The sequence below is a fragment of the Musa acuminata genome, chromosome BXJ2-2, assembly GCF_036884655.1.
Source record: "Musa acuminata AAA Group cultivar baxijiao chromosome BXJ2-2, Cavendish_Baxijiao_AAA, whole genome shotgun sequence".
Classification (NCBI taxonomy): domain Eukaryota; kingdom Viridiplantae; phylum Streptophyta; class Magnoliopsida; order Zingiberales; family Musaceae; genus Musa; species Musa acuminata.
Window position 1 is genome coordinate 23,642,323 of NC_088339.1, and position 21,001 is coordinate 23,663,323.

General features: G+C 44.6%; 3 protein-coding genes across 4 annotated transcripts; 1 reads left to right on the forward strand and 2 right to left on the reverse strand.

Moving 5' to 3' along the window:
• The first annotated feature begins 2,098 nt into the window (after positions 1 to 2,098).
• On the forward strand, positions 2,099 to 6,702 carry LOC103972883 (uncharacterized). Of its 2 annotated transcripts, XM_009387277.3 has the most exons (7): positions 2,173 to 2,455; positions 2,721 to 2,814; positions 3,519 to 4,017; positions 5,330 to 5,414; positions 5,593 to 5,762; positions 6,011 to 6,282; positions 6,369 to 6,702. In XM_009387277.3, exons 3-7 carry the CDS (start codon positions 3,642 to 3,644, stop codon positions 6,537 to 6,539), a joined length of 1,074 nt encoding a protein of 357 aa, XP_009385552.2. In that variant the 5' UTR covers positions 2,173 to 2,455; positions 2,721 to 2,814; positions 3,519 to 3,641; the 3' UTR covers positions 6,540 to 6,702. The 2 variants fall into 2 exon arrangements, with proteins under 2 accessions (XP_009385544.2, XP_009385552.2); XM_009387269.3 differs by lacking the exon at positions 2,721 to 2,814 and having other exon boundaries at positions 2,099 to 2,455.
• A 122-nt stretch (positions 6,703 to 6,824) lies between these two features.
• LOC135605447 (dehydrogenase FPY6-like) lies at positions 6,825 to 14,336 on the reverse strand. Its single transcript, XM_065095554.1, has 13 exons — positions 14,144 to 14,336; positions 13,052 to 13,191; positions 12,795 to 12,935; positions 11,541 to 11,589; positions 11,274 to 11,291; positions 9,829 to 9,944; positions 9,647 to 9,760; positions 8,472 to 8,522; positions 7,885 to 7,973; positions 7,741 to 7,801; positions 7,459 to 7,536; positions 7,214 to 7,324; positions 6,825 to 7,074 (listed from the first exon to the last, which is right to left on the reverse strand). The coding sequence occupies exons 2-13, from the start codon at positions 13,184 to 13,186 to the stop codon at positions 6,943 to 6,945; spliced, it is 1,095 nt and encodes a 364-aa protein (XP_064951626.1). The 5' UTR covers positions 13,187 to 13,191; positions 14,144 to 14,336; the 3' UTR covers positions 6,825 to 6,942.
• A 2,212-nt stretch (positions 14,337 to 16,548) lies between these two features.
• LOC135604961 (cellulose synthase-like protein D4) lies at positions 16,549 to 20,815 on the reverse strand. Its single transcript, XM_065094612.1, has 6 exons — positions 20,174 to 20,815; positions 19,681 to 20,100; positions 18,805 to 19,609; positions 18,323 to 18,730; positions 17,865 to 18,241; positions 16,549 to 17,787 (listed from the first exon to the last, which is right to left on the reverse strand). Exons 1-6 carry the CDS (start codon positions 20,644 to 20,646, stop codon positions 16,824 to 16,826), a joined length of 3,447 nt encoding a protein of 1,148 aa, XP_064950684.1. The 5' UTR covers positions 20,647 to 20,815; the 3' UTR covers positions 16,549 to 16,823.
• Between the last annotated feature and the right edge of the window lie 186 nt (positions 20,816 to 21,001).

The window sequence follows — 21,001 nt, forward strand, 5'->3', positions numbered from 1 at the left end:
GCTTTTTACCTCTGCCAGGTATTTTGACATGGTTGGGTCCCGGGCCTCGTATCCATCACTGAGGTGCTCGGCCACTAGCTGCGAATCGGTGAGGACATGTATGGCGTCTACCTGCATCTCAGTGGCCAATCTGAGTCCTACTAGGAGCGCCTCATATTCTGCCTCGTTGTTCATGGCTTGAAAGCCGAAGCGGAGGGAGCGTTCGAATGAACGTCCGTCAGGGGCTTCCAACACTAGCCCCGCGCCCGCGCCCTTCGAGCTGGCCGATCTATCCACGCATAGGACCCATCCTTCTCTAGCTGTTCTGAATCCTCGTCCTCGAGTTGAGTCGGTTCTGAGATGAAGTCGGCTATCGATTGGGCTTTGATGGCGGTCCTTGATACATATTGTATGTCGAACTCGTCGAGCTCCACCGACCATTTGAGGAGGCGACCTGCAACGTCGAATTTAGACAAAACCTGTCGGAGCGGTCGGTCGGTAATTACCTCAATTGGATGGGCTTGGAAGTAGGGGCACAACTTTCGGGTCGTTAACACGAGCGCCAGTGCCAGTCTTTCAATCGGCTAGTATCACTCCTCGGGCCCGCTTAGGACATGGCTGATGTAGTAGACTGGTAGTTGCTCCCTGGAGGCTTCTTTGGTCAGGACGGAGCTAACCGCATGCTGGGAGGCAACTAGGTAGATATTGAGCGTCTCCTCGGAAGAGACCGAGGCAAGGCGGGGGAGGCTGGCCAGGTGTTGTTTTACGCATACGAGGGCTTCCTCGCATTCTGCCGTCCATTAGAAGTTTTTCGGGTTTTTCAGGGCCCGGAAGAATGGGAGGCATCGATCACCCGATCGGGAAAGAAACCAAGATAAGGCGATGAGCCTCCCGTTCAGCCGTTGCAACTCCTTGATTGTCCGAGGGGCTTGCATACCGATGATGACCTTGACCTTCTCCGGGTTGGTGTCAATTCCTCTTTCATGTATGATGAATCCGAGGAATCTTCCCAAGCTGACGCCGAAAGCATATTTTGTCGGGTTGAGTCGCATATCGTATCTTCGCAATGTGGCAAACGTCTCGACCAAGTCGGTCAGGTGGGCCGCTGTCGTACGACTTTTTACGATCATGTTATCGACGTAGACCTCCATATTTTGCCCGATCTGCCGGGCGAACATCTTGTTTATGGTTCTCTGATATGTAGCCCCAGCATTCTTTAGTCCGAACGACATAACTCTGTAAAAATATACCCCCTGATTGGTGAGGAAGGTCGTGTGCTCTTGGTCTTCGGGTGTCCTCCTGATCTGGTTGTAGCCGGAGAAGGCGTCCATAAATGAGAGGCGAGCATGCCCGGCGGTCGCATCGACCAATTGGTCGATCCTCGGAAGGGGGTGGCAGTCTTTCGGACACGCACGATTGAGATTGGTGTAATCAACGCACATCCTCTAGCTCCCATTAGATTTTTTCACGAGGAGTATGGACAGCCACCGCGGGTACTTGACCTCTTCTATGAAGCCCACTACCAAAAATTGCTCCACCTCCTCATGGACAGTAAGTTGTCGGTCGAGGGCCTATCGTCGGGGCCTCTGCTTCATTAGGCGAGCATCGAGTGAAAGTTATATATATACGTATATATATATGTATATATATATATTCACTTTCGCTAATTTATTTTAGATTGATTTTTTGCATATAGATATCACAAAGTTATATAGATGCCCTTATACAACTTAGAATCTTAATTATATATCATCATGATTAATAATTGCTAATTAACAAATATGATATTATTAATTAAAACTGCAATTGATATACTTATCATTACTTACAAAGTGAAGGGACTTATTTATTATATTAAATTTTATCAGGACGATTACTTATAAAATTTATAATATATATATATATATTTAAAATGATTTTTTTTTTCTTTTTTTATGCAAAAGATAATATTAATTTGCTTATCCAAATAATAGCCAACCAATGAGGACTGTAGAACTGTCAGTGGATCGTCGTCGTTATCCTCCTCCAGCTTGGATTTGATGGGGACTCGTCACCCAAAACCAGGATATAAATCTGAATCTCCACCGTTCATCACATTGATAAATGCCCGTGATTGGATAGTAACCGTACGATCACAATCAACCCCTTGGATGTTTATATAAATCGGAGCAAATCTCCACATCTCCGCCGATAGTTTGCGCCTCTCTCGCTCTCGCTCCTATTATTTTCCGCTCTTGGCAATCGTCTCTCTCCTTCATCTTTCCATCCTCGGATTCGATCAATCCGCCCGTCGCTGCTGCTTCTTTCTCTGTTTGCAGTCCACAATCACTTCGATTTGTGGTTGGCTACTCTTGGTTTTATTGGGTAGAGGAACGGCACGCTCGGATCTGTTATTGAGGGTTTCCTTTCTTGATTCGCCCTTTCCCGGGAGGTTTTCGCTTCATAGATCGTCCTCTGGGTGCTGATGGCATTACAGGTACGGAATCTGCCTTCACATCCTGTCCGGAGCTCGTTGTTTTTGGTGATCGCTTGTCTTTCTTGAATTCGGGAGCTAAATCCTTCCAACTTCGAGAAGATCGGTCCTTCTCCTCTCTCTTTCAAGTTTTCTTGCGCCCGAAATTGGTTCGATCCACATCTTGGATGTTCCACGCCTCTTCTGGGAGGCTTTCTTTCCTTGATCCCCTCTTTTCTTGGAGGTTTTCGCTTTATAGATCGTTCTTCGTGTGCTGGTGGCATTCCAGGTGGGAAGCTCCCTTCGCGTTGTGTCCGTTGTTCGTTGTTTTCTCTGATTTCCGCTTGCTGCTGGGCGATCTCTTGTCCTCCAATTTTGACAAGGTCGGTCCTCTCTCTTTCAAGTTTTCTTGCGCTTGAATTTGGTTCGATCCACAGCTTGGATGTTCCACGCCTCTTTCTTTGATTTCTTTACAAAATCTTGGTGAACTATGGGATTTGTCTGGGGAGATCTGTTTTTTATGTCTCCTATGGGCTGGCGCGGTGTTACTCGACGAAGATCCATAATTGGATGTCTCTGTTTCGGACGGCCATACAATGTTGTTATTAGATTGCTTATCTCATACTAGTTGTCATGTTTTCTTTTGAGCTGCGGGGAGAAGATCATCACAAGTTTGCTTTAGGCGTGATGTATGGAATTCCCTATTTTTTTCAGCACCTGTAATGCTGTATTCCTTGTGGACTTTTCCTTGACATGGTTAAATTCTTACTGTAACCCTACTCTTAATTGCATTATCCAATGATTTCATCATTAGCATTTATCAGAGCTTGTTGGCTATGAGTCTGGTCTGCTTCTGCAGTATTTGGTGGGTTCCATGTCCCATTGTTTGTAGTCGCTGCCAACATTCTAATAAAAACATTTTATTGTTGGTAGTCCGATTGTTGGTAGTTTATAATACTCACCATATTTTGTATTCTTTGATGTTCTTTTTACTTAACTATTTCTATCTGATACTTTGTATCGAGATTCTGTGACGCTAGATTAATTTATTGTCATTAGGACCAACATTCTACTGTGGATTCTGCAGGTTATCCGATCATAGCTTGTATGGTGGGCAAACCCAGAGTTTTGCAGCTGAGGGATTGACTGTAGTGGCTTCTTTTTTCTTTTTCATTATTGTTCATGCATTGCGGTCTGGTGTTCTTGAGAGATGGTATCTGTGAACCTAGGAGTCCTCCATTATGTTCTGGACCATATCTATGGGGCATTTGTTCATAGAACCAAATTAACTACACCCTTTTTCTCAAAGGGATGGGGAGGAAGCAAGCTTGATTTGTTGGAGCGTTTTGTCAAGCAGCTCTTCCCAGCAACTGAAACTCAGAATTGGCCACCAACTCTAGTGCAACCTAAGTGGAAGACTGTGTGGGAGACAAGTAATGCATGCCTGAGAGAAGGTATTTTCAGGACCCCTTGCGACGAGCAACTCATCAATGCATTACCTCCCGAGAGCTATAATGCAAGAGTTGCTTTTCTCGTGCCAAAAACTGTTCCACCACAGAAGATGGCTTGTGTAGTCCACCTAGCAGGTACAATCTGACTTTATGTTCTATCAGTAATGTGTTTCGCTAAAGGAAATCCTTTCTATATTCTTCTGGCATATTAAATGTTTCAATTTCCTATAGTTGGTTGATATGAAGCATATTCTTCAGTTTACTCCTATTATTACACTGTCTGAGACAAAATCTATGTAGCAGAAAGAAACTAACATTTCTTTGGTTATTATCATTGACTTGGTTGGTACATATGATCCTAACGAGGTTAGTCTTTTTTTTTTTTTTGTTTATTTGACATCTGACTCCTAGAAGTTGTTATGAATGCTTGGCATATTGACATTTGTAGCATTAGAACATTGTTCATGTTATAGCTGAATATTGCTTTTGAAGTCTAGTTGTGGAAGATATTTGGTGTAGTTCTTGTATTTGGCTGAATGAGAGAGTTTCTACAACTAACAGAGTAGATACTTATTAATTTGTATGCATGCAGAGAATCATAGAAATGATATTAGCCAAGACTATTTTATGATATGATACAACACTTGTGCTCTTTTCTTTGTTACCTATTGGCTGCTCGCGTTGTTTTCCTGAAATGCAACAACATCAAATATTGGAGTTGATGTTGTTTTCTTTGTTACCTGTTAGTCATCGTTGGGAGTGACTTTAGAAAGTTAAGAATGTTCAAGTTTGGTAAGTTGGTTTAGTAATCTATTCACTAAGGCACATGGTAATTTTTGATTCATATGTGTTATGATTTATGCCTCTTTTGTTCCTGAAGAGTTGTAGGGAAAAATATGACCTGCTTCTTTCCAAAGTAAAGAAATTGACTTATGGATGAAGAGCCTTACCAGAGAAATTGTCAATTGCCTCTTGCATTATTCTGCATGCACGATCAAGTTTTTACTTCTCGATGGATAAAATAGAAACAAGTTTGTGCAATTTTAGAGGACACTACAACAGACCTTTCATATTGCACTGAAAATTGTCAATGCCACAACTATATCAGCACAAATAAAAAACTACTAGATTTGCATACCAGTGAAATTTGAGGATTATTAAGTTGGCTCATGGACGAGTCCAAAGTTTTTCAATGATTCTCGTTGGCTCGTATGATGAAGGAAATGTATCCTAATTTACATGAGCCATGTGTCCATCGTCTTTAAATAATTTGGTAGGTGGAGTATACGTTGTTATTATACTGGCAAATATTTGGTAAGAAATCATAACTATCCTCTCATATCTGGGCCTTTACAAGCACTTGCTTATCCGTTCAGCTTTTGCAAACATTTTTGGAATGCGTCATATTCGTAACCGAATCTCATTCGACTTGTATGGAAACTCATAGGCACTGGAGATCATACATTTGAGAGAAGGCTGAGACTTGGTGGACCACTGTTGAAGGAGAACATTGCAACTATGGTGCTTGAGAGGTAAAATAATTTTTCTTTTCAACAGTGGTGGACCACTGTTGAAGGAGAACATTTGTAGCCTGGAAGATGTAGGGAAAATTTTTCTTTCAACTGCCATGGATACTTCTGACGTTTAGAATGCAAAAGATTTTCCATATGCCTTATGTTTTGGCTTTGATCTGAGTTAAATGTGCTGCAGCCCATTTTATGGACAACGACGTCCTAGACTGCAGCGCGGTGCAAAGCTTCTTTGTGTGAGTGACTTGCTACTGCTAGGGAGAGTAACTATTGATGAATCACGTAGTCTCTTGCACTGGTTAGAAGTTGAGGCTGGTTTTGGCAAGACAGGCATATGTGGCCTTAGCATGGGTAAAATGAAGTATACTAAGACCACTGTTTTTGAATGTCATATAATATATGCCTCCTATTTCTTAAAAGACTATGCTAGTGCTGAAACATTAAACAAACCTGCAACTTGTTATGTCTCAATCATATATTTAAGTTTATAATGACAACAATTTTTTTATTTAAATCATTTTTTGACTGATCTTTTTTACTTCTCATTACTATCTTAGGTTGATGTTAATCCAAATTTCTTTGGTATTGACAAACTGTAGGGGGTGTGCATGCTGCAATGGTTGGGTCTCTGCATCCGAGACCAATTGCCACGCTGCCATTTCTTGCTCCCCACTCTGCAGTTGTAGCTTTTTGTGAAGGGGTCTTGAAATACGCCACGGCATGGGGGGCGCTGAGAGAAGATGGTGAACAGAAGACAGGGATGACACTGGAACAAGCCAGAGAACGGCTGCGCTCAGTGTTATCGCTTACTGACGTTACTCGGTTCCCAATTCCTAAAATTCCTGAGGCTGTCATTTTTGTAGCTGCTACTGTAAGCTCCTTGTCTTTCCACGAAGGATTCATATGTTTTTTTTTTTCTTTTTCTGATTTTGTATGTTTTTTTTTTGGATTTTGTAGGATGATGGATATATTCCAAAACATTCAGTTTTGGAGCTTCAGAAAGCATGGCCAGGCTCAGAAGTGAGGTGGGTGACAGGTGGTCACGTTTCATCCTTTCTTCTCCACAATGATGAATTCCGCAAGGCGATCGTGGATGCTCTCAATAGATTGCAGTGGAGAGAATCATGATATCCACCCATCATTGTGGATATCATTAAATAGTTACGTTAATTAATAAATGAATTATTCTTTGTATTATGGGATTTTCAACTGCAAAATGTTCCAATTCCCTGATTCAAAGTATCTAGTGATCACTGGGTTGACAACAAAATCAAAATCCTTCTTTGTAATGTGTTTTTCTCTTCTTTTTCTTTTCCTTTTTTTTTTTTTTCTTTTCCTTCTAATGTTTATTTCTTTCTTCCCGGTTGTGGTGAGTAACCACCGTTGGTCGCCGTATAATTCTGATGCTGATAATTTACTTGACAAAAGCCAACGCCTTTATTATCAAAACAGGTTCTGATAGTTAATTAGAACAAAATTAATTCTCGCGCATACGTAGTCCATACTGGGTTACAAACACAAGGCTTCTTCATCATAGCTTCTTCACATGGACCGCAGCCCCTTGTTTGGCGCTCGACTCCAGCATCGCTTCCAACACTGCAACATCTCGTGCACCTTCCTTGTACAAGCTACGTGGCTCAGGTTCATGGCTGGTCATCCCATCCTGGGCCCCAAAAACACAAAGATTTCAGTGAACTATTCAGCTGAATCTTTCGAATCTACTACACATCATGGAATCATTGAATTGAACACACTCATATAACTTTGAGCAATGGCTTATTTGACAATCAAGATTGGCGCACCTTTCTGTTAGCCTGTGAAATGTCATGAATAAATGACTTCAATTCCTCATTTACTCCACAGAAAGGATAGAAAGTCCTTTGACAATGCCCGCCTGCTGTATAAAACAGAACCTGCAGTTGATCGCCATCATAGTTTATACTTCCCAAAATGTCCACAAAAATAAGCAGACCCAAAGAAACCCTTGAAGAATTCTAAACCAAATTTATTGGAAACCACAGATACAAGGAACTTAATTCTTTTATACCGAATATCCATGGCGCCCACTGTCGGTCCCACGTTCAATTTGCAATGTCCCTTTTGAACCATCAATGCGCCAATATATCTGATGACATCACTTATAAAAATAGAAGATTTAGGCACCAATGTAAAATAAAAAAGACATCTGGTCCTCGAAACTCATAATTTCTTCAGCCATTGAGAATATCACAGCCATGTACACCACTTACAGATGCAACATGAGCCTCTGTTGTTCTAAACCTATGTTGCATATGTATGTCGAAAACATAGACGATCTTATTCGGCTTACCTTTGGGGAGATTGAGTTCACTGCCATTACAAATACCCCCGCGCATCCATTTTCCAATTGGCTACAAGTGCAAATTATTTAGAATTAAAAATAGCCCCAAAAATTCCTGGAACTTTACAGGAGCACTAGTTTGCCGAAACTTACAAAAGAGCACATATATTGTCAGGTGGAGGCAGGGCCATATCCACATGATGGGCAATGGCAGACACTGTGCTGATCTCACACCCAACCATCTGTTGAGCATAATGATAAATTGATCCTTAATACTAGCAAGGAGTTAACAAAGTAATTACTTGAATTTACTTCATTAAGTTCTGAATTTATCATTATGGTGTGCTTGCATGGTCTGGCCAGCAGTGTGCCATACTAATGCAATTTTAACATGATATCATATCATCTACACATAGCATTTTCCTGGATCTCATGTATTGACCAAGATTCTGGATGATACATACAAACATCAGCTTACCCTTTTTGCTTAGGTCCACTATTTAATTAGTGTTAGTTTTATGAAACAGTTATCAGGTGAAATTTTAACATTAGTTTTGGAGTGGATCATGTATCTTGCCTGGTATTGAAACAAGCAGAAAGGTGATTGTTCAAACCTTAAAACATGGTATCAGTCTAAACATAAAAAGGGGGTCAACTCAAGAAACAGCCTCTTCAGAGGCTGCATGACTAATGAACTAAATCTTGCCTTGTGAGCTAGACTGAAGGAAAACAGAGCATACCATCCTCAATCCTGCAACGAAGTGAACCCCCATATCTAGAATGAAGCCTCCCTGTAAGTTTAAAAAAGAATTATAGTGAAACATGAAGCCATAACTTTGAAATACCTAAGACTTTCAGCTTCAACTAAACAATGATGTCAAAAGCCTTGTATATGGCTTGTGGCATAAATTTTTTATTTACAACAAGTCCATAAGCAGGTAGGAGAAATTTAATTGCCAGCATTTCTGCAATAGACGTCTTTTTGCACCATATTGATAAAAGAAATACATATGTCATCCTTAACGTTCAACTACTAAATAATTAGGTGACTCGTTAATGAGTTTGGTATAATTGTGTCATCAATAAAACTTAAGACCCTAGAATAATAACATATGTTTGACATCATAGAAGGAGTTTGTAGAGAAAACTATTTTTATAAACACAAGTCCAGACAAGCACTTGGCGAATTCATAGTAACTTGACACACATTCATGTCTATGATGATCCAACATATTTAACATCAGTCATATGCATATCATGACACAGACGTGTTCTAGTCTTTACCAGTATCTCTATACAGTGCTAACGTATTGGGTAGGATTCAAACAGTTTATAGAACATCATTTTAGCTATAGTAAAGCATCACGTAAATGTTCAAATAATTACATATTCGCCCATCACACCTGGTATTTCCACCCTTGATATACACATTTGGTAAAGTAGTTTCCGTCCTTGTGGACTTACAGGCATGGAGGATAGAGAAGTCATCATCTAAGTTTGAAATTCCACTACATAGGTGTACCAACTATACCACGCTGGTCCATTTGGGTAAACGTGTGCTGGTACTGTGCTATAATGCTCATACACTGAGCTTAGACTTAATTTAATACTTTTTTATGACTGTATTGTCCATATTAGTATCACACGTCCTGGTACATGCCAGTCTAACCAGGTCCCAGTACTGAAACCAAAACAAAATTATAAAAAAATTGACTGTAATATTTCCATCAATAATAGAAGCAATAGTAATAAAATACAGTGTAATATGCAATTTCGAGAAAAAAATAATATTGTTTTCCTCATTGTTTAAAAGTTGGGGATTTGAAATGCCAGTTCTTGGAAGCTTGGAAAGCCCGCAAAACAATATAGCAATAACAGGTGAGGTCAGCTTAATCATACTCAACTTGTCACTTACAAAATAATTTCGTCTCCAGGAACTTGAGAAGTAAGGATTTGAACTGTTCATCGATCCTTCAATGATAACTTGGACGTGCATCATATCACCAATATCATTTAACAATTTCCTGGACTATATGACCAAGTTTAGATAGTGTTTAGTACTTACAAAAAGTAAAGTTACTTTCAGAAGGTTGATACCTCAACAAACGCAGGTTCAAAGCGATAATTTTCAGCCAGAGCCCATACAGGTTGATGAGGAAAATTGTTGCAAAAAGAATTGTAGCATGATATTGCTGTTTCTGCCTCGCTTACAGCTGATGATTCAAATAATTAATTTACCATTTTAGTGAAATACAGAACCACATGGAGATGCAATAATGTAGCTCTTAATCAAATTAAAATAATATTGACTATCACAAAGAAATAAATTAGCAAGCCAATAAGGATTGAAATTGGGATAACATGAAAAGTGACATACACATGAAAACAATGTGCATATTTTCTATGTAAAAGCAAAACTAGCTCAGAGAGAATGGCAAAGTGCAAACACTGGACACCTCCTTCCTTGTAAAACAAGTTTTACAGGCCACTCTACATGTTCTGATGAAAAAATACACATCAACAGCAGTAAGCACAAACATATTAATAACTGATGATGTTGCAGGTGAGACAAGTAACTAGTTCTAGTAGTTTGCATTTATGACTCAGTAATTGGTGCTAGTGACTAGTGTCAATCATTTCATAAGGTATTTCTTACCTTATATTTGTCTGAGTTATTTCTTCTGTTGATGGCTATAGGACAAGGCTACCAAAGACAGGAAATTGATTACACAAAGGCATATTCACTTAAAGTGACATTCACACGATAAACATCTTGTAACCTAAACAAGTTGTATGCTGTAATCAATTTAAAGTGACATATTCACAAGATAAACATCTGTCCCATGTATTCAACGTCCACAGTATGAGCCTAAAAATAAATAAAATAATGTATTCAACAAAAAGAGTCACGGGGCAATATATCTTCCATTACAAGTAACAGGAGGGAGCAGATCGATCTCTTTATCCAAGGAGAGGAAGGGTATAGATCCAAACAATAATGGGAAATTGGGAGTGATGAACAAATTATGCAGAAAGAGGACAATAAGAGGGAAACAACCAGACAATTAGACTCAGTATCCATCAACCGACATCTCCTTGGATCTCAAGCAAGAAGTAAATCATATTAATAGCTATGGCAAACCAGAGGATCAGCTCTCGGGCCAATAGATGGACACAAATGGTGCATCCAACCCATTCCAAGTAACAATGAAACAGGTTTGCAGAAATTATTTTAAAAATAGCAATTAGTTTGATCAAAATGTGCTTAGAATTGTGTGATAAGACTGACAAATATAAGCACTCATGACACATGGTGCTTATATGATTGTGGAGATCCAATGTCAATGAGATAATATATGATTGTGGAGAAAAAATTAAGAAGGGAAAACATACAATCATACAAGCTAATTGACTTTTATCTGAAAGAAAATATTTGTTGACGTTTCATGCCATTCAAGTCCATAAACCACTAACAAATGGCTTTAGCAACTAATATAAACATGACGATACAGGATACCAATTTGAGGATACGGACTACTTACTTCCAGCAGCAGGTTTTTCTTTGTTCGTCAAATTTGTAAGCCATGCAAAGGACGAAGACAAACTCAAAATGAGTATTAGATAAGTGAAGATCAATTTCAAATCTTAGAAGAGCAAAATACAGATCAACTTCATAAACTTGAGGACGATTTAACCAAAACCAACAAAATTAACCAGTCCCAAGCTCATATTGATTTAAATATGAGCCTTTCAGTTACTATATTAATATATTGATTCAATAGCCAATGTAATGGTCAATTTTTCAGTACCTTGAATAACGTGTTTTCCCGCTTTCAACATTCTCAAGGAAATCTCAACCTGCATGTTTGATTAACTGCGTTAGCAGCAATTAGCCTGGGATGATAAAAATGGTCATCAACAAAATATCAATGAGAATTTCAATTCCATGGAAAAAGAAATATCATAGATGGATAGCAGGAAGTGAGTGAAAAAGGGCCATTCTAAAATCAAGCAGGAGAATGGTGAACTCCAAAGAAGGGACAGTGTAATTAACACGGTGCAAATTCTGTCAAATGATCCATTATGATGGGGCTTGAAAGCAGGATATCATTGTTTATAAGTAAAAGACTAAGAAAGCCTTTATTCGATATGCAGCTATAGCAGTCACTCTTGTTGACTTATGCAGTACAGAACATAACTCTTTATTTTATGTTATTAAAGTACTGCCCAAGTCAGTTTTTCTAAAAAAACTATCGAGGATGAATCATTTAATATAGTTGAAATAATGGACCTTGTAACAAACATGCATCTTTGAAGATAACGTATCTGCCCACATTTTTATAATATCATGACACACTAACTAGAACAAGGATGAGAGGAGAACATGAGTGAGGCCTAAAATTTAGCAACTCTAACTGGATCAATATGCCCTTGTCATGTTATTAAACTAACTTCTTCAAGTTTTTCTATTGACTTTGTTGATTCATATTCTCTGCCTCTTTGTTTTCTTAAATAATTTTCTTTCGAATTTTCGTGGCTAAAATAATCATTCAATTAGAGCAAAAACACTTCAGTTAGCACTTAACAATCACTTATTTTTCACTTCTGTCAAGCAGTGATCACATTATATGCAAGATCATGGGTTGGAATGAGTTCCTAAGTAAACACCAGGGCCCTTGTGCAGTTCTACAATGTACTACATTCTCTTGTGCCAGCATCATGTCAGAAAGTGTAATCTTTTCTTTCAAACACTAAATAGTACTGCTAACTAATTTAGTAATTCAAAAGTGCGACAATTTTATTTTATCTCAATATAAAATTTTATAAAAATATTTCCTGAAAGTGGAAGACTCTGTAACTAATCAAATGCAACCAAATGAATACACAAGATTACATTCATCTGTAGAACTTACACGGGAAGTACAGAAATTAATGAATTTTTTTCTTCTAATACTTCCATGTACTTCTATGGAGTCTTTTGTATAGAGGCATGCAGATGACAGTTCAAGAATAAGTCTTAGGGGTTTCATTGTACAACTGAAGCATCGGGTATGTATTCAAACCTGAACTTGTGCAGCAAGAACTACAGCAACTGCCGTTATGGAGCTGTCTTGAATGATTTCCTCAAGTCCTGAATCACCCCATTTACATTCTATATTTGGAGCAAAATCTTGCGCGAGTTCTGCGGCAGCTTTGGCAGATTCCTAGGCAGAATGTCACATAATGTTAGGTACAGAATGCATCAAACGGAACAGACTAGTTTGCAGATAAATCCAATTCATAGCCTGTTGCATCAAGAGTACACACGAAAATTTCATACCTCAGTTCGACTCCAAATTGATTTAATAATTAAATGATCAGCTATATCTCTTAACCTAGGAATATACTGAGTCCGGACAAAGATGCCTGCTCCAATTATCGCAATCTGGGGAGGTGCCGCATCCGAAGCAGCCATTTTCCCTGTGGTCCATTATGGCACAACGACTTGAATGCTCGAGAACTAATTAGAGTATGGGTAAAGTATGCCATTCTTACCAAAGAAAAACTAATAACCACAATTATCAAGCTGACCTGAAGTGAAAACAAAATCCGTGCAGGTGCTTAACTATCCATAGACTACTAGATTGCAACACAAAGAATGGTACTAAATGATGCAAAATTAAAGGACCAAAAACCTCAAATACCAACAAGTTCTCTGGGTAAAGAAATCAAAACCACAAGCAAAAGGAAAAGATAAATCTAGCCAGGCAACGAGTAATTTCTCAAGCCTACGTAATCATCCACTCTTGTTGATGTATAAATTGGACGGCAGAGATTAATAACACACAGATTGTCAGGCGAAGACATGAATACTAGGACATCACTGTCTCATCATTAACTGGTTAGAAAACATTCACAGGTTACTAATATGCAAGAAACGTGACGTGGTTTAGCCAAACGCAGAACAGAATGGGTGCGAATCTTTAAGAGAATGTCTAAAGACTCTAAACTACCACGGAGAAGATCACTTTAGCAGCAACTTCTTCTTCTAAGCTACATCAACGGGAGGGAGCAGATCGGTATCGTAATGCAAGAAGAGAAAGATACAGATCCAAACAATAATGAGAAAATTGGTACTGATGGAGCAAATTAAGGAGAAAAAAGAAAGAGGTGATGGAAACAACCAGACCAATAGACTCCGCATTCATCAACCGACACCTCTTTCGTTCTCAATCAAGAAATGAATCATAGCACTCGGGACAGCATGGGCTCAAGAATTGCCAAGGCAAACCAGCCGCTCAGCATCTTGGGCCGAAAGATGGACGCAAATGGTGCATCCGACCCATTTGAAGGACATACCCGCAGCAAGAAAACGAACAAGTAGCAGATAAACGAATTCGAAGTGCCTGGAAGTGGCTTCGACCGACATTACCTTCCGAGAAAACGAACGGCGGTCGACAGATCGTCGATCCAAGAAACAACTGCAGGAGATCGGTACCCCGAAGACCACGGCTTCTCGTTTCAACAGCAGAGGCAGCGGTGACGACAGATCTCGCTCGAGAGGGAAGGATGGAGGCGGAGGAGGCGTCGAAGAGAAGAGATTTAGTTAATGGCCGAACCAGAGAAGGGTGTTTCCGTCTTTACGAGTACCGACACGAGCGATGCACGTGAGACTATGTGAATGATCGGCGTATATAATTACCATATAATAAAAAAAGCATTAATAATAACGCATGGTCAATTAAACGATTGAGACATCATCATCCACAAACAAACGCGAATCTTAAAGCATTTATCGGTTGCCCTACATCACAATCTACTAAGAACAGAAGCACGACCGGTTCATGCGTCCTGCAACTGTGGATTCCACTTCAGCTCTGCCATCCGTCGCTGGATTCGCCTCCTTGGCTTCCCAGCGGCGGGCCGCTCAGTGCATCTTCTTCATCTGCCACGGTGGCGCCACTGATCAAGACAGGTCGATCAAGATCGGGGGCACGCAGGACGAGCTGTTCTCCACGTTCCGGGATCCACGGGGTTGTGTTCGGACGCCTCGCCCTCTTCGGCGGAACCAAGGCTTCTGCGGGCGGAGGCTGCGCCTTCCTCGCTTTGCTGTGCGAACTCATGTGGCCGCCATAGGCTTGCGGTGTCGGGAACCTCATGTCGCACTCGCTGCACCTGTATGGGAGAGGCGGCGCCTGCTTCGACCTCGCCAACTCGCCTGCTGCCGTACTCGACTCCGCTAGATTCTTCCAGGCACGAAAACAAGCAGCAAACGAAGGGTTGATGCTGATGTCGTTGTTCCCGCCAAATCGGTAAGGAAGGCTGTCAGCCGCGGACTCGACGGGGAAGCTTCTTCTAGTCGGGGAGAAGAACGACGTCCCGATAGAATTCGCAGACGAGAGCTGCGGGAACGACGGGTTGAACATCGATCCGAAGCGCAGTCCGTCATCGAAGTAGCGAGAGGTCGACGGGCCAGCAGAAGACGTGGGGGAGAAGGTGAAGCCACGCCCAGCGGCAGGAACGGAGGGGAAGGGCAGCCGAGGAGTCGGGATCTGGTTCAGGAAGTTCGATCGAGGCACCGGTGCGGCGGACGTGGACGGACTCGCGAAGGCGGGCAGAGGCGGGGACTCGATTAGCCGGGTCGCCACGGCCGCCGCTCCCGCAGAAGGTGCAGCGGCAGGAACGGAGGGGAAGGACCACCGAGGAGCCGGGATCTGGTCCGGCAAGTTGGATTGAGGTACCAGGTTGACGACCGGGGTGGCGGACGTGGACGGACTCGCGAAGGTGGGCAGAGGCTGGTACTCAATTAGCCGAGTCGCCGGGGCCGCCGATCCCGCAGAAGGTGAAGCCACCGGGGTGGTGGACGTGGATGGATTGGCGAAGGTGGTTGTGGGGGCCGAGAAGTCGAACACACTTCCATAGTCTAAGAAGAATCTCAAATCGTCGTCGTCAGCCATGGATGAAGAAGGGAGAAGGAAGAGAAACTTGCAAGATGAGAGGAAGGCAGCAGCGCAGGGTATATATAATGGGAGAAAGCAGCAGATGGCTTGTCGGCAAAGCGTCGGAAACTGACGGTGCACAGCTGGGTCTGCAGGAATACCTCATCATCATCACCATCGTCATAAAGAAGACATGCCATATTCGTCGTTGCATGCAGTTTCCTTCTCGCCGTTGCTGCTGCTGCAGCTGCAGGCACTGCACCTGCAATGAATGCTCCCCCCCTTCCATTAATTTCACGTAGACATCCCATGCAAGTCGTCAATATAACATTAGGGTTTTGAGACTCATATGAATTTTCTTTTTGATTTTTGGTATGCAATGAATCGGAATTTGCGTTGCAGATTTGGAAATGATATTGAAGGATTGCTTGATGTTGCACTTCACGTCTTATCTTGATTCCTATGATAACATTTGTAGGCCATGCATGGTTACTCCTATTATGGTATTTCTTAGTTTTGCGGTGCATGATGTAGGGTTTTTTCCATAGGGTCATCTCCATCCAAAAGTCATTCCATGTTGGTGTTCTTTTTGGATTCCTGTCCTCCAAGTAGGGGAAAATTCATAATAAATAATCGAGTTAATAATAGACACATTAAACACTCCAAGCCAATCCAACTCTCCATGTAAATATTATGATAAGAGATTGAACTTTGGATGTCACAACCCACAATTCATTTATTGAAGATGAGAGAAGAATTACATACTACTTGGGTGAAAAGGAGAGAGAGAGAAACTTACAAGAGTAAACAGAAAAAGAAAATGAGAATCATTGGCTTGCATCATGAGGAAATAGAAAATGGCTTCAAGCAGAAGTTAATGAGAATGAGGAACAAGATGACAACAAATTGCAGAAGAATTACATCAAAAGAATAAAAGTAAAAATACAATGCAGACAAGGAAAACTGCTTAATAAAGTGGCTTCAGGGTTGCATATACTAAGCATGCATCCATATATCGTTCCTCGTCTACGTAATTATTCGTTTCTACATCTTTGCCGTTCCTCAATCTTTCGATACGTGACGTTTAATATATATGTCTGTAGATAATAGATATGGATATATATATATATATATATTATATATAGAGAGAGTGAGAGAGAGAGAGAGAGAGTATTATGGGAACTGGAAGGTGCTGGTGGCGGTGGAGCCTTCGCCTTCCTTGGGAGGGCTGATGGCGATCCAGAGGAGTGAGATGGTGATGGCGATGAGGCCGGACCAGACGAAGACGATGGTGGGAGTCTTGCCGCGCCTGCCCATGAGGCCCTTGGCGAAGGGGTAGAGGTGAGCCAGCACCCAGAAGCTGAAGAAGGCACCGCCCATCAGCTTGCTCCACTTGGGGACCTCGCTGTAGATGGTCTTGGCGAAGCCGAAGGCGATGGCGATGATGTTCACCATCATGATGGTGATGGGTGGGATCATGAGGGACGTCCACTTGACGAGGTACAGGTCGGCGTAGATGTCCTCCTCGTCCTCCGCCGTGGACTTGGTGGTGAGGGTGAAGGAGATCTCGATCCCGGCCACGACCTTGAGGAGCCCCTGGACCACCGCGTACAGGTGGGCGCTGGTGCCGGAGATGAGCCAGAACTGCTCGTTGCGCCACCACTCCTCGAGGCCCACGCCGGACCACTTGACCTCGAGGATGGCCAGGCCGATGAGGGTGAGGGTGATGGTGAGCAGGTAGACGAGGAAGGTGACGTTGAGGGTCTGGACGATGAAGTAGCCCGAGAAGAGGGAAAGGGCCGGGAGGAAGCAGTAGACGAGGAGGAAGATGGAGGTGAAGGGGTAGATGCCGACGTTGAGGTAGGCGATGCGCTGCAGCAGCTTCAGACGCCGTGACGCCAGCAGGGCGTTGTTGCGGGAGAAGAAGATCTCCACGGAGCCAGTGGCCCAGCGGAGCACCTGGTGGAGCCGGTCCGTCAGGTTGATGGGCGCCGACCCCCGGAAGGCGTCGCGCTTGGTGATGCAGTACACCGACCGCCACCCCCTGTTGTGCATCCTGTACCCTGTCACCACGTCCTCCGTCACCGACCCGTAGATCCAACCCACGCGGTCGCCCCACTCCGTCTTGTCCTCGTACCTGAATCCACACGATCACTCAGCAAGAACAGATCGAAGCATGTCAGGAAGGAGGAGAAGATGAAACGAATGACGTACCAACAAGAGATGACAGAGACGGCCTCAGCGACGGTGGCGGGATCGAGGGGGGGTCGCGGGACCCTGAGAGCACCGGGAGGGCGGCCATGCTTGATCCCAGGGTGGTCGGCCAGGGGGCGGCCCTGGAACTCGGCCACGGGTATCGACTCGGACAGCGCTGCAGAGTTGCCAAACCGCTTGGGCAGCAGCGCCGGGTCGAGATCGGTGTCGAAGTCTTCTGCCCTGAGCGACTGCGTGTCCGAGTCCGTCTCTTTGCTGTACGTGCTCTTCTTCTCCTTCTTCGTGAACAGCCCGGTGTACTCGGTCGCCCGGGGAGGGTCGAAGCCATACAGCGCAAATCGCCGGAACAAGCAACCGGTCCCCACATAAACCGGACCCTGCAAGTCCGACAACAACGATCTAAGAAAACGAACCGCCCCTCCCCAACTGGGGTAGGTAAACGGCACAGAGTGAGATACCTGCACGCCGTCCAGGGCGCGCATGTTGCCATCGAAGAAGACGGTGTTGTGGTTGGCGTAGCGGTCGGAGGGGTCGATGCCCTCGAACCTCTGGGGGAACTGGATGTAGCAGATGCGGTCACCACCTCGGTCCAACATGAAGCACATGCCCTCGCGCATGGCGTCGGCGTTGTTGATGTAGTGGTCGCAGTCAAGGTTGAGGATGAAGGGGCCGTTCGACATGACGGCCGACGACCGCACCAGCGCGTTCATGGCCCCGGCCTTCTTGTTGTGGTCGTACCCCCGCCGCTTCTCGCGCGACATGTACACCAGCATCGGCAGTCGGATGTCCACGTCCGTGAAGTCCATCGTCTGGTCCTCGTCCGGCAGCCCGTAAAGCGGATCCGCCGAGGGCGGCTTCAGCATCACCTGCAGTAGAATGAAAATGGAAGAGAAGAAGAAGGAGAGTGTGAAACGGTGGTGTTAGTACTCGTATATATTACCTGGAGGATGCTCGCGTGATCTCCTCTGGCATGCTCAGGGGCGGAGGTGGCCCAACTCCCCGGCCAATGCGTCCCATCGGCCATCCACGTCGCCTTGGTGACCTTTATCGGCTCCGTCGGGTCGCCACCACTCTCCCTGATGTGCTTGATCGCCTTCATTTCCTCCCGAGCATTGAATGCGTCCGACCTCCTCCTGATGGAATCGGGCAACCCGTTGATCCTCACCTTGAACTCGTCATACTCCCGCTTCACTTTCCTCCGGTCCTTCACGAAGTCCGACCGCCTCTTGTTCTTGGTCGGGTCCCCCTTCAAGCTGAAGTAGCTGTCGGGGTTCCTCGGCTCGATGTCATGCTTGCGACAGAAGGGGACCCAAATATTGGCGAAGCTCGCGGCCTCCGCCATCGCCTCGAACGTGAGCAGAGCGCCACCATCATCAGATATGTAGCACGCTAACTTCTCCACCGGATAATTGGCGGCCAGGATTGACAGGATCGTGTTAGCCGTGACGAGCGGTGGCTCTTTCTCGGGGTCGGCGGTGGAGACGAAGACGTCCATGCCGGGAAGGTCAGAGCGTCCCGTCGGATTGGAGGGGGATGGCATATCGAACTTCTCCTTGAGCACCGAGAGGTCGGTCGCCCGATTGATCGGGTGGAGCTTGGGGATCACGTCGAGGATCCAGGAGAAGGCAAACCAGATCTCACAGACTATGGACATGCCCCACAGCCACATGGCCTCCTCGTTCGGATGCTTCACCCTCCATACCAGGAAGAAACCCAGAGCAACCAGCCGCACAACTATGAGAAGCCTGAGGTCACATCAACGAGATTAGTAGATCGCATGGCATCACAATGGGGTGAGGGGTTGGAGACAACATACCTGTAAGGGCTGATGATTCCGGCAGGCATCGGGATCTTCCGAGTCAGGGGTTTCCAGGGCTTATCCATGTTTTCCGGGATGCCGTCCGCCATGCCCTCCTCGAGATCATCATCGTACATGCCGTCTTTGGGCCAATAGGCGTTCCCATAACCGTACGTCCCTTTGCTTTCGAACAACCACCGGTTGTGGTCGAACTCCCCGGTCTGGCTGCGCATCAGCAGGGACTTGTTCGACTTCATTACCGACATGCGGTTGTCAGCTGTCGTCTTGGCGTTGGCCGGCGCCGGAAGGGAGAGAGCGCCGGTGCGGAAGTCCGGCACATCGTCCTCGTACTCCCCTATCTTGTATGGCTCCTTGCAACCCGGGCACGTCCCCCCATCCTTTTGAGCGTCCAAGTAGCAGTCCCTGCAAATCTTAAACCTGGAATCGATTGGTTAGCACCAGTAGAAGACCTTCTTTCGCTCTCAAGACTGGCCGAGGAGGAGGAGGCTACCTGCATTCGCACGGGTCGATGTCTTCTCCGCGCTCGTCCCGCATGACCTTGCCATCGCAGGCCTGCATGGCACAGGATGAGCCCTTGGCGCCCGCCATCTGGGGGTGCATCACCTCGGAGTCGATGACCTTGTCCATGAGATGCGCCCTGGTGACGCTGTTAAAACCCCCGGTGAAGAGCGAGTTGGAGACGTACTGCTCCTCCGCCTTGACCGCCACCGACGCGGCCTCGGCGGGTCCATCCATGGGTTGGTTGTCGGGTGTCGGGGGTATGTGCACCGTGTAGTTCATGTAGTCCCCGGAGAGCTCCCCCGACATGTCCATGTCCTCCCTGGAGAGGCTCACGTAGCGGCCGCTCGACGTCCTCCTCGCGAACTTGACCGTTTGCCCACTGGCATTTCGGTTGTTTTGAGACCCACCACCGCCTGGGCTGCGGATCGACTTCTTGGACGGATTGAGCGGTGCGGACGCCATCTTCTACTTTCTCTCTTGTCTCCCTTCTTTCTGATCTCCGATCACAGCAACCATGCGCATCGACAACACGAACCCATTCAACACGGGGAACACACTCCTCGTCTCCGCTTCTTCGTGGAACCCGTTCGATCTCTGCCTGGTCTGCTTATCAACTCAATGGCCATTTGATGCTCGCACACGGCGCTCTCATAGCCGTTCCCTTCTCGATGGTGAAAACGAAGCAACAAAATAAATACAGGAGGGGAGGAGGTGTTCGACGGAACGACGCTCGGGTAGCAGAGAAGCTTCATCGGATCCACCAGTTGCCACCTAGAATCGAACGGCGGAGGAGAGAAGGGGGCATGGATGGAGTTGC